Source organism: Ammodytes marinus (assembly GCF_949987685.1).
Source record: "Ammodytes marinus genome assembly, chromosome: 23".
Taxonomy (NCBI): Eukaryota; Metazoa; Chordata; class Actinopteri; order Uranoscopiformes; family Ammodytidae; genus Ammodytes; species Ammodytes marinus.
In genome coordinates, this window is record NC_137227.1 from 8,826,275 (window position 1) to 8,838,464 (window position 12,190).

General features: G+C 39.7%; 2 protein-coding genes across 7 annotated transcripts; both read right to left on the minus strand.

The window, feature by feature from the left end:
- Positions 1 to 208: 208 nt before the first annotated feature.
- On the minus strand, positions 209 to 6,203 carry gps2 (G protein pathway suppressor 2). 6 transcript variants are annotated; one of them, XM_080051736.1, is made up of 12 exons: positions 6,063 to 6,203; positions 5,042 to 5,159; positions 4,549 to 4,658; positions 4,317 to 4,429; positions 4,123 to 4,202; positions 3,943 to 4,022; positions 3,158 to 3,271; positions 2,636 to 2,807; positions 2,201 to 2,284; positions 1,978 to 2,054; positions 1,747 to 1,842; positions 209 to 965 (listed from the first exon to the last, which is right to left on the minus strand). In XM_080051736.1, exons 2-12 carry the CDS (start codon positions 5,133 to 5,135, stop codon positions 873 to 875), a joined length of 1,113 nt encoding a protein of 370 aa, XP_079907862.1. In that variant the 5' UTR covers positions 5,136 to 5,159; positions 6,063 to 6,203; the 3' UTR covers positions 209 to 872. The 6 variants fall into 6 exon arrangements, with proteins under 6 accessions (XP_079907862.1, XP_079907863.1, XP_079907861.1 ...); XM_080051737.1 differs by having other exon boundaries at positions 3,158 to 3,268; positions 4,314 to 4,429; XM_080051735.1 differs by having other exon boundaries at positions 4,314 to 4,429.
- Positions 6,204 to 7,039: 836 nt separating this feature from the next.
- On the minus strand, positions 7,040 to 10,074 carry gabarapb (GABA(A) receptor-associated protein b). The gene is made up of 4 exons (XM_080052285.1): positions 9,844 to 10,074; positions 8,448 to 8,526; positions 8,230 to 8,348; positions 7,040 to 8,079 (listed from the first exon to the last, which is right to left on the minus strand). Exons 1-4 carry the CDS (start codon positions 9,931 to 9,933, stop codon positions 7,999 to 8,001), a joined length of 369 nt encoding a protein of 122 aa, XP_079908411.1. The 5' UTR covers positions 9,934 to 10,074; the 3' UTR covers positions 7,040 to 7,998.
- Positions 10,075 to 12,190: the final 2,116 nt, after the last annotated feature.

Here is a 12,190-nt window from a genome sequence, read left to right on the forward strand (position 1 = left end):
CCACTTTGTGCCAACTCCTTTACCAATGGCATGAATGTAACCGACATAAATTTATATGAAATAGTTACGCACTATAGCTTTAATTTCTCCAAATCCTCCTTTAAAAAAAGCCATTTGTAGAGTGGATCCCTCACACAGAGCTGTTTGGAGAAATTAGTGGAGTATTTAATGTATATGATATCGGCAAATAAATAAAGGTGACTCAAACTCGACTAAAACTTGTTTTATTGTTTTAGCAACATAAACGCTTTGAACAACAGAGACTTAAACTTAATTTGCTGTAAAGGAGGACTAAACACTGGAAATCCTACTAAATGTTGTCATAAAAATAGTCTTGATCTTGATTTCATGTGATCGACCAGAAGTTAGTAACAGTGAAATAGTTTTTAAGTCAGAAGTGTTCAAGTGAGACATGTTGTGTTGATTCATGTCCTCTAAATCCAACCTGTAAATGCAGCTGAATATAGTGCTATTGTTTCTTACAGCGAGCAAAGTAACAGCAGAGAGACTGCTTTTCACTGATGTGGTTAATTGAGACTGTTAAGTATACAAAGAATAAGCTCTGGTTCATGCAATCTTGATTTATACAAGAAAGAAACATTTAAGTGCACATGAGCACCTCCAGAATGGCTTTACAGTGTGTAGGTAAGATTATAATTAATAATATTTTACAAATTAACATTTGAAGTTATGTTCAAAAAAAAAAAAAAAGGAAAGGAAAAGCATGTAAGCATGGAGGACTGATGAATGAAAACAAAATACTCGAAAGGAAATAAAATATCATAATAATAATCATAAGGCCTTATATAACTTCACAACGTTTTGCTGAAGGAGTGGATGGGTCTTCCAAAAGGTGTCTCCAGGATCTTGAGTTACTTGCCGTGGTGGTAGAAGCGCTGGCCGCTCTGGCTGTGGGGGAGGAAGCCGTGGCGAGGAGCCCCCTGGGGAGAGCCCTGGAACGGGGACTGGTGAAGCACCAAAGAGGATATTTGAAAACCCGCTAATTATTATGTCACACTATAAAGATTTAAGAGGCATTTTGCAGTTGTGTTTTTTTTCCTGTTAATGGCATGTACAACACGAAACCAAGGATGTGAGGAGGAGTAAGTTCTCTGAAACTAGAAGATGGAGAATCCCGCGGCCTCAGGGTGGCAGCCAGAAGAAGCGTTCCCTTTGCATTTGGACATTACAGGAGGTCTGTGGACTAATGTTCTGTTCAAATTCACTGATATGAGGGGGAAGAAGAGGGAGAGTAGAGAGGGAGAACAAGCCAGACTCAGACTTCATGATTCTGTGAAGGTGCACTTGTTCTGCTGCCGATTGTAATGATAATGAAGAGCACATCTGGATTTGTTTTTGGTGCATTCATTAAATTTAAACATTCCAAGAATTTCTTCAAAGCGCCTTGCCGGACATTAATGCTTTTCCAGCCCGATAAAACAATACCGTGTCTGTCAGACAAAAGTTGATTTTTAACATGAAACTGTGTTTACCATTTTCATCAAGTTGCTTTATTTTTGTTACTAGAAGCTTGTGTTTATGGTGGGCAAGTGCAATAAAACCATTGCAGGTAAAAGGCCAGAACTTGATCAATACACCTTGTCAAGTGTCCACACGCCGCCATGAGAAATGTATAATAAACTGTTTAACTGATAGTGTTAATCAGTTAAAAGTCTTCTTTACCCTAGAGCCAACAAGTTCAATGGCTCAGTATTAAAAAGTGATGCGTGTGTTTGGACTGTTTACCTTTGCTGTGGGAATCTGGACAGTCATGGATGGCGTGGGCAGCAGTCCTGGAGCAGCAGGATGCATGGCTGGTGGATGCATCGGCCTTAACGCACCCTGTAAGAACACCAACGAAACACAGTGCAAAGAGTTTGTCATCAGACAAATACGCCATCAAATACTCTAAATAGTTCATTGAGCGTCACAAAATGCTTCTGGTCACAAAGCTATTCTATAATCAGATGTCCTTACTGCGTCAGTGAAGCCTGACTGTTGGTTGGCATGCTCCAGCTGCTTCTGGAGGGGGATTCCTGCTCCAGGAATGTATCCTGCACCACACACAGACAGGAACATTTACAATCAAATCATTCTTGACTTTAAAAGCAAAGCAAACATTCAAGTTTTTATTTCCTTCTATTGCGGCGGTTATGGCAATGAAACAGCCAATGAGGAGGGTGAGGCCGGAGGAACTGACCGGGCTGGGAGGTGAAGTGACTGTGGACGGGGTAGCCAGGCTGCTGGTGGGGCAGGTACTGCATGGCCTGGAACGCAGACGCACCTGTGGGACCACAAAAGCAACACCATTTCAGAAAAACCACTAGATCCTACTTTTGTGCGGTACTTTAGTGAAATCATTCATTTAAATAAGCCAGATGGACTGTGTTGCTCAAATTAAAAGTCACTTATAATGCAAAATGCACTCCCTGAAAACACTTTCTAATAGAAACCCAAAGTACAATTTCAATCTGAAAATTAACAAAATATGCAACCTTTAAGATCTTTCTAGAGCAAATAACTGTTTTTTTTATACTAGATATGAGGTGTGAGCTCTGCCACTGCCATGTCCTTTACCTTAGCGCTTTGAGTGCGAGAGAAGCGCTATATAAATTAAATATATTATTATTATTACCTCTGATCTGGGAGCTGCTAGCAAAGCTGACGGGTACGGATGGTCCAGGGGCGTAGGTGGCAGGGTGCTGGGCCTGGGACACCCCATAGGGTTCATGGACCCCCTGGCTCCCGCTGAACTGTCCATGCTCTGCTGAGCCAGAGCTGAACCCCGCCGTCTGATAGTGACGAGCCTTAAAGAGGAGAATCAGGGAGGGAGAAAAGAAAATGAGCTTCTCTACACAGACAGGTCTACCACTATTGGACTATCAGTCCATGGATTAATCTATCGATTTTGTTTCATCGAATAGTGTGACCGTTTAATTTTTTCCCAAAAAATCTAAGTAAACATTTAATTTCTGAGGTAATAACGGCCGCACACTGCGGTGAGCAATGCTTCTTTTGCATGAATTCATTCATCAGAATTATTTAACATGTAGTAATGGAGGCATAGCAATAACCCCTAACTTACATCATCAATATAGTTACCTGAAACACCATCTGGCGTCAACAACACGGAGTGTTTTAATTCTGAAAAATTTACCGGATGTTTTAATGTTGTTTCGCTGTCTGACTTCCTGTCTCGCTCGATCTGTTCTGTGCCGAATTGATGATCCGTGCTCTGGTATCCGGCAAAAATAGAAGCCCTGCGTATCTGCTGCAGAAGAGCCAGTGGAAGCACACACATTGTTCTAGAGAGAAACATATCCGCCCCGCTGCCGTGGGGGAGCTGGGGCGGACTGAACACGCATCTTTTGGAATTTGGAGGACCTTTAGCTCGTTACAAAAACAGTTTCTACCCAACTGCGATATGGACCTGGAATACCAGTAACCAGTAATATGATCCATGATGTACGTTGTTGTTTTGTTCTGTGGTGTGTGTGTTGTATATCGTCTGTGTACTTTGTCTGTTGTTCTGTTTGGAACCAGCTCTTTAAATGCTGTACTGAAAATGTTTTCCACCAGGCATGGTCTGTCATTACAGAATCTCAACCTGAATGGAGTCAGACTCTGCTGCAGTTGGATTCTGCTGTGACATCATTGTCAGTGTGTGGAGCCGCTCCACCCACCAATGACTGGAGCCAAATAAAGGACAAGTACGTAGTTTTGTTGCAGGAAAAGGAGCTTCACCATATGAAGCTCCTTTTATGAAAAGTCATGTGCCGACTTCAAAGATCGACACTGCCGCATTTTAAGCGTTGACTAAGTCACGACAGCCCTACAAACAGGACTCAATGAAGAAATGACATACAAACGTATGACCTATGGAGAAGTACCTGTGGTGAGATATTTGATGAAAAGACATCAGTTCTTCCACCCTATACTCACTGGAATCACACCGGCGGGGAACAGCTGTTTGCTCCGTTCTCCAAGCAGCGCGCCGGGTCGATTGTGGCCAACTGGACTACCTGACAGAGGCAAACGGGAACATCAGCTTACTAGCACTTTAGAATGTGTAGCAATTAAAGGGACCATGACAATTGTCCACAAAAGCTGTTACTGCCTTACCTTGAATACTGAGGAGGTGCTGCCCTGAGTGCATAGGCAGGCTGGATTGGTAGCTGGCCGATGTCAATGTGGTGATATCACTAGAAAAGAATAGAAGGCACAAAAATGCAACTGAACACCAGAAATGCCTTAACACAATCCTCAGGTTAAATGGAGAAATCTTAAGAGGTAGAAAACAAAGGTATCCTTACTACCTCTGCTCCTTCCTCCGTCTCTTCTCCTCTTCGTGAAGCACTTTCTTCAGCTGTAAGAAGAGCTGGTGTTTCTCTTCTTGGAGTCCCTGGAGTTTTTCCCCCATCTTCATCACCTGAAGGGTTAGTGTCATCGTTAACCACAGCATCAGAAAACATATTTCCATAGATTGGTCTGCATAGTCATCACTGCAACCAAAGATAAAGGCAGGACAGACAGTGTCACTGTTCCAACCTGCTCTTTGGTTTCCTCCAAAGACATCCTCTCCTCTATTTCTTTTGTCCTCTTCCTCTCCTCCTCCTCCTTCATCTTCTGCTCCATCATTTTGTCCACCTCTTCCTCCTCTGAAAAAATGACAATCATGTTGGTCAGTGGTGGAAAACACATTCTAAGGCCCTTTTAGAAATACTCATTAGGAAAGTATTGTCAAAAATAAAATGTCATAATTTGTACCGTAGAGTTAATAAGGTACTCCACCGATCTAATTATATTTCAGGCAGCCTCATTCAATGACATTTAAGACTTTTTAGGTATCGGTTGGAAACCTGACAATTCAATCCAATAAATGGCCCACAAGAAAAAACCCTATTGATGAAGCTAGTTTTTGAGCGTTCTTACTGCATTGTCCCTAAAGAATTTTTGGAGAGATTTGTCAACACATAGGGCACACAGGGCGTTTTCATAATATTTCTGTATGTGTAGAGAAAGCTGCCTATAGTGTGTGCACCTTGTCTCTTGCGCTCCCTCTCCCTCATGATGTGCTTGTGGAGGGCTCGGGCCATGGCGTTGGACAGCTTGGGTCTCTCCAACAGGGCGGGCATGGTGACAGGCAGCGGTGGGGCCAGCTGGAGTGGGTACAACATTCAGTTTAACAAGTGTGAAAGGTTAGAGGAAAACAGCACAAAACGTACAGTCTAACAGCGTCAATTACCTACATCTCACTTGCCGTGTACTTGGCAGAATTGCTATGAATTTAAATGATTCAGACATCGCAGGGTTACAGTTACATCCTCAAAAAAGGTCGTACAACACCAGTGAAATTGTCAGTTTAGAAAAAAATATTCACACATCCCAAGTACAAGGATCATCTACTACGTAAGTATTGATACCACACCACAGTATTGACCAATGTGATAGAAAAATAACAATAAAATAATACAAAATAAACTTATATAATGGTGCTAAAGTAAATTGTACTGATAATTAGTGGCCAATCGATCTCATTCATGTATTTAGTGGTATGTATCCACAATGAGGAGCAGGGCATGGCAAAGCAACATTTGTGAATATTCATATTTAGTTATAATGAAGTTATTAACTAGATCTATTATATCTTCTTGCCCTTATATTAACTTATTTTGATCAAATGTCCTGCTTCATATTCCAAGTTACCAAATGTTGTCTCATTAAATTATTATTGCAGTTTTGTGCTAAAATCCATAAAGTCTTAATGAGTCTTTTTGTAATGTAGGTCTGGCGGCTATCGGCTAACAGCTAAGTTAGCATTTTTGCATTAGCTGCTGCTTATTGACAGCGTATCTCAGTATCATAAATCACCGCTTGCAGTGTAGTTGAAGTTTAAAACTGTAGAGATTTAATATCCTAACCACGGTCGAATAATTTAAGTAGCCACAAGACCGAGAGGAGACGTTCAGTAGAGTTAGCTAGCTGCTAACGTTACGAATTTTATGGCATATTTTCGTTGTTACTTTGCCATGGCGAAGCGATAAAGTACCAAAAAATCTTACTTTTGTTACTTTGTAGGTCGTTCAATAAGAACCCAGCCGTCTTGCGGTTACAAATTTGGAGGGAATCTGGAGCAGTTAAACAAGATAAAATCAGGATAAAATAGAAATGTATGTCCAAAATATAAACAGACGGAGAGGTTTTCAGCCCGGGTGAAAATGTTGTACTTCCGGTTTTTTTTAAGACCCCGAATAGCATCATGGGATTTGTTGTTTCTCCTGTGTTTATTGGCAGACAGCCAAGTTTAAATAAGCAAACACACATTTCCAAATTCCCCTTGTGACTGTGACTCTTCAATCCTGACTGAACATGTTGTAAGAAGCTTTTCAGACGGAAAATGTCCCCCTTTACGTTAAATTTTTTTTTAATAGTTATTCACCTGCTGGATATTCATCGATTTAATGGGCAAATATAGTATCCACATGGTTTGAGACACCTTTCTTTTTTTAAAGCTTAAACATTATACAAAGGCTATTTAATAAACCTATACATTACACTTTATCTATTGTTTACTAGCTACTTTATGCTTGTCTGCTTTCTTTATCTCAGTTTTTCCTCCCCTGCTTTCCTATCTGTAAATAGATTCTGTTTAGTCAAATCAGCTTCACAAAAGTTAAAGGGCAAAAAAAAAATAGAAAATAAAACATTGCTTACACAACTTGGGAATGCACATTATTTGAGCAGCCCAATAGCTGATATGATAAGGCAACCAATGTAAATACAGGAAGAAAGACAACCATATCGCTAATTTAGGACATTGTGTTTGGAGAGAATGTATTGCCCTCAACTTGTGGTTTAGGGTGATATCAATAAAATAGGACTTTATCTTCTGTGATAACTTGAGAACATCTATCTATCTTGTCAGAACCACAACTTTGCACTAGGGCTTAAATGATTAAAATAGGTACTGCATTCAAATATTTGTCCAACCCTTAAAAATATATGACACAAGATATTTAATAAAGACAGGAAACCCAGATAACTTTTCATCACATTTTATCATGTATGGTCATGAGCGGAGAGAAAGAGCAAGTAAAGCAGCTGTATACAGAGTTCAATTTTTTTTTTCTTTAAAAAAAGGAGACAAAACTTTAAAAAAAAGAGAGGAAATTGCACTCAGCTTTACAATACCTTAATAAATCAAGCCATCTAAAAATTAACAATAACAAGAATCATAGAAGCAGTCAACATAATAGTCTTACCACTGAAAGCAGAGGATGATGGTTTAGTCTGAATTATATTATACTCCTGAGTCCTGGCTAGGGTCAGATGTTAGGCAGCACACTAGATTCTAATTCACAGACGTCAATACCTGATGAATTAGTAACACTAATAAAAAATAAGCAAGCCACTTCTGTTTTCTTATAGGAAAAGAACTGCTGCAAAACAGTTATCCTTTACTCTGCCGGAGACAAAAAAAAAACCTGCCTTCACCTGGAAGATGCTATAAATGTCCTACCTTAAAACTCAAAAACACACTTTATCCTGCTGAAAAGCCAACAAAAGGAGACAACCAATAACTATCCAAATGATCAAGTTTGAACTCACATACTATGCCTTTCTTCCCACAACCCTTGGTTAACTTTAATTACGGCCTAATAGCTCTAACATATTTTTTGTTATTCTTTCGCAGTGTTTTAAGTAAATATGATCAATTATGACACTAGAAAAATAACTGGCCACGAGACCCCCCTCAACCCAAGTCGCTACTGAAAAGAAAAAGTGGAGTCAAATACAATTCAGACTGAAGAATAATATAGACATTGATGAATAGGAGAGAGGAGGGGATAATGTATGGTCGATGAAAGTGCATTTGACATATTTAACTCTGGGAACTCTAGGCTGCTGAGCTGGTTTTAATATTTAAATGAATGAGCGGTGGGGGTCTCAGGAGGGTGGGTAGTGGTTGGGAATGGGGGGATGGGGATGGTGGTGGGATCAGATTTCCCTTTGGCTGCTTCCGTACACGCTCTCATCACTGTAGGCAATGTAGAGGAAAAAGTCCTCTTCATGATGCTCCTGAGGAAGCAAGGGAGAAAATAAAATAAATGTTAGTATGACATTTAAAAAAGGTAGAGGGAGGCTCACTTTAGTTTGAGTAAGAAAAAATAAAACACAAGACGCTGAGAAACAAGCGTTCCGAGAGCAGCCCAGTGAGGCAGAACTTGCCTGGTACAACAGGCCCATGGTAGCTGAGGTGGGTGGAATGACGTTGTTTACAAAGAAGAACAGAGCATCCTCCGCTCGCAAGTGGATTCTTTTCCGGATGAGGAAGTAAAACTGTCCCACTGATAAAAGAATGATAGAAAAATTTTTTAGATATTAAAAACAAGGGTCACTCTCTTCAATATATTTTCCAGGAACGTGGCAAGTCCTACAATATTTACCTGTCAGGTCGGAGGGGACAAGGTATTTCTTCTTGTCCAGGTCTCCTATTCTGGCTTTGGGGGCTTTCTCCACAATGACCTGAAAGAAAAAGTGAAAAATCATTTAACAACATGTTTCATGGCAAACTAATCTAGATTTTTTTTATATATATATTTAACAAAGCCTGTGTCTATCGAGTGAGAGGAACTTTCAACAGTACATTTCTCCTTCCTAAGAAAAGGGATCTGAGAATGCACTAAAATGTCAGTGAAGCGTGAAACTGAAATATATTTAACCAAGACATTTTGATTTTCAATTCAATTAGAGCGAAAATAGTGAATTGATACATGTAAATATATTACATGGGAGTGGATGAGGCAAACATATTTGAAAAAATAAAATGTTGCAAAATGCTACTTGCTTGAAATATTAATTGTTGGACAGAAACCTAATATATATATTGCCCAATTGTAGAATACCCAAAACCAGACAAAACATTACTTTGGGTTAGGGACATTTTTGATCATTATTGTAGGCATTTTTAAATTAGTTTAAATGAAAAATACAAGTAACTCTAAGTAGGCCTACGTCATTATTTTTCATCACGGCTTTAGATGTTAAAAATAAACAACTAAAATGCCAACAAATATAAAAATGTGCCACGAAAGTGTCGTATATGGATCTTATAATGCGCATGCTGATCTGCGTTGTATTTGATATATATTATTATTTGTGTTTTTGAAATTGCAACGTCAGAAAAATAACACTGATAATAATCATAGGCCTAATACCCACCACGTCTTAGTATTTTAAAATAATTTAAAAAGATTAATTCAAGACATTTTCAACCAATCAAGACCTTGAGTGTTGATTCATTTATTCAATGCCTTTTTTAGGTACCTAGAGGAACCCTGCTTCCAAGGAGAGGTAAACAAGTGGCCTATATGTTGACACAAACTATTTTAAGGTGCAACTCTACTAGCGTTTCAACAGAGCCTCTAACTACACTCAGACATTTTTCAATTCTCACCTCAGACCGTCTATCTTTACTGCAATGACAGCAACAGTCGTAAAACAAATAGCAAAGAGTTTTAATAATGTGTAACTAAATTGACCTGCCTCTTTGGATAAAAAAAATAACACACCCGGAAGGATTAGACCAAGCTATCAGTACCTGGCCTGCTCCGTACGGCCGAAATCCTTTAACCTCTACATTGCAGAACTAGCTGGGGACTGTTTACTAACGTGGCAGTCAAAAATGAACGATGATAATGTTCACGTACAATTTAACCATATAATAATTGTTAGTTGTTTTAGTACATACACTAGGTGTCACAAACAATTAGCCAAACAGTACGAGCATAACAACTAGGCTACAAGCTAGCTCGAGCCACCGAGCTACCGTTAGCTACTTACAGGCACCCTGTCCGGATACTTCTTCCTTATTTTCTCGCCTTCAGACCGCCTCTTCTCAAAGGGGTGCTCTTCTTTGTATTGGAACTTCATCGTGCAATAAAAAAGAGATGACAGACAACGAGCCGGTCACTCGGGAGGTTAATGTGCTAGTTATTCGCTCAAGAAACGACTCGAATCCGCTGACACACACGCTCGACAACAACAAACGATGCTAACTAGCGTTTAGCTCGCTACAGCTGTTTTCCTAGTGCGACTGCTGGCGGAGGGATACAATAACAACATGACGTAGCGGAGGGGCTAGTTCGCGGGGCGGACTTGGCGCTGTCACGATGCAACTCTAAAGTGAACCGTGCAGTGACATACAGTGTGTATCCAAGTAAAATTTCCTCTCACGGAATTAATGATTTTTCAGGTGGCTTTCAGTTTATGGTGCGATTTTCCGAGGGACTATTTTATTTTGATCAACCGCTGCGCGTGACGACATAGGGCAGGGCGGTGAAGAGGCAACTGTCCTTGTCATATGACAGACCGAGGCCCAGCAGTTAGCAGCAATAGGGAAGCAACTCAAAATGCGGGGTTTAGCTTGAAATGTGACTGAGCCTGTTTTTTAAACGCTGCACTGAAATATGGGTGGAAATACGTTAAGCGGGCGAAATTGGGAACATTGTAAACTACTTTGTATTCACTCCCAACCCGAGCACAGTTCAGACTATTGACATTTCGCAATTCCCTCTGCTGTCAAGTAAACGATATCAAGTGACCAGTAGGTTCCATTTTCCACCCGTGTCTTCGAGGAATAACGCCTCCACTATCGTTGATATGTCCTTTTTATTTTAGACGCATAAAACGTTGTCTGCCATAGGCGAGCCCATACCAGCATCTCTATGACTCACTCCACTAGCTCATGTGACATCTGTCTACAATGGGGTTTCCTGATGTAATAACCAGACTCACTGATACTTTCGGTTGTTTTTAAACCCCCCGTCCCCCAAAAGCTGTATCTGGTAAACTTCTACCCTTATGACCATGCAGTCAAGCTGTCAACACATCTTATCTCTGCCATGTCAGGGACTTTGTAGGGATTGTAGTAGCCTATTTTATTATTTTCTCGCACAAAATGTAATGTGGCGAGTCACTTGTGGACATTTTCGAGTTCATACGGTCATAAAGAAGTATTATGTAATGTATACTTTTATTTACGGAGTTTTTCTTAGAGAAAGATTAGAGATTCTTTAGGTTTGACACGTGGCACAATGGCAGATTTAGATTTTTGATGATCCTCTCAACAAAGGAGCAATGAAGCCTAGGTAGTACTTATGACAATCTCAATAACAAGTATTTGTGAAGGGGTGAAATCAAACATTGAGGCTGGTTTGAACTTTGAACTCTTACAAGAGTAAAGTAACTGAGCAATCACAGATAGGTTTCAGTTTCACGTTTATCGTGGGGAGATAGATGTTGAGGAAACAGCTAATATAACCCCTAACACTGGGCCAGTCATAGTACAGTTGCCTAAACCTAACCAAGTAAAAAAATACTTTTTCATGCACACATCTGATTTACTGATCTGTTAATGTGCAATCACCAATACCTACATTTAGAAACATATCTGTATGCCAATCTTCCAAGGGTTTAAAAAAGGTAACACAAACATGTAGACTAAAGTTGTACATAAAATCTGACATGTTCCTCCTAACTGGTATACACACTCAGTCACCAGTTTATTAGGTAAATCTAGCAAACACTAATGAAATGGTCCTCCCTTCATATATTGTTAATTTTTGGGGGGAAGTTTTACATGTGTGGATCAATTTTGGAGGCTACAGCTTGTGGTACCGTTAAACTGTATTGCATTATACAAAGAGGCGTTTGTTACTTACCCTGTTAGTATATATCCAAATACAATTCAACAGAACCACTATACAAACTGCAGCCTCCAAAATGATCATATTTGAATCAACTCATTATAACGTTGAATTAAAAAGGTAGGATTAATTGCTGGATTGGATTCAATTGAATTAGTTTCTAACCCCAAAAAAAGGCAGCTGTGTATATTATTAACATAAACAAACATTAAAAACTATTAAAGTGCCATGTGAGACAGAACAATGCTCCTAACAAACATATTGTTAGATGCTTCAATTTGTAGGCAAAGTTTAAAGTATTTTTGTAAAAGCCTGAACCAAAATCTAATTGTGCATGTCCTTCTGAGCAGTGGAGCCAAAGTAAAGAATTTTCCATTCCCTGTCAGTCCACATGATGGCAGCAGATCATTAGCAAACATCCATTTGAGCTTGTTCTCACCTGCTGTGGTAGTCAGATGACAAGCTGCAAAATGTTATGCCTA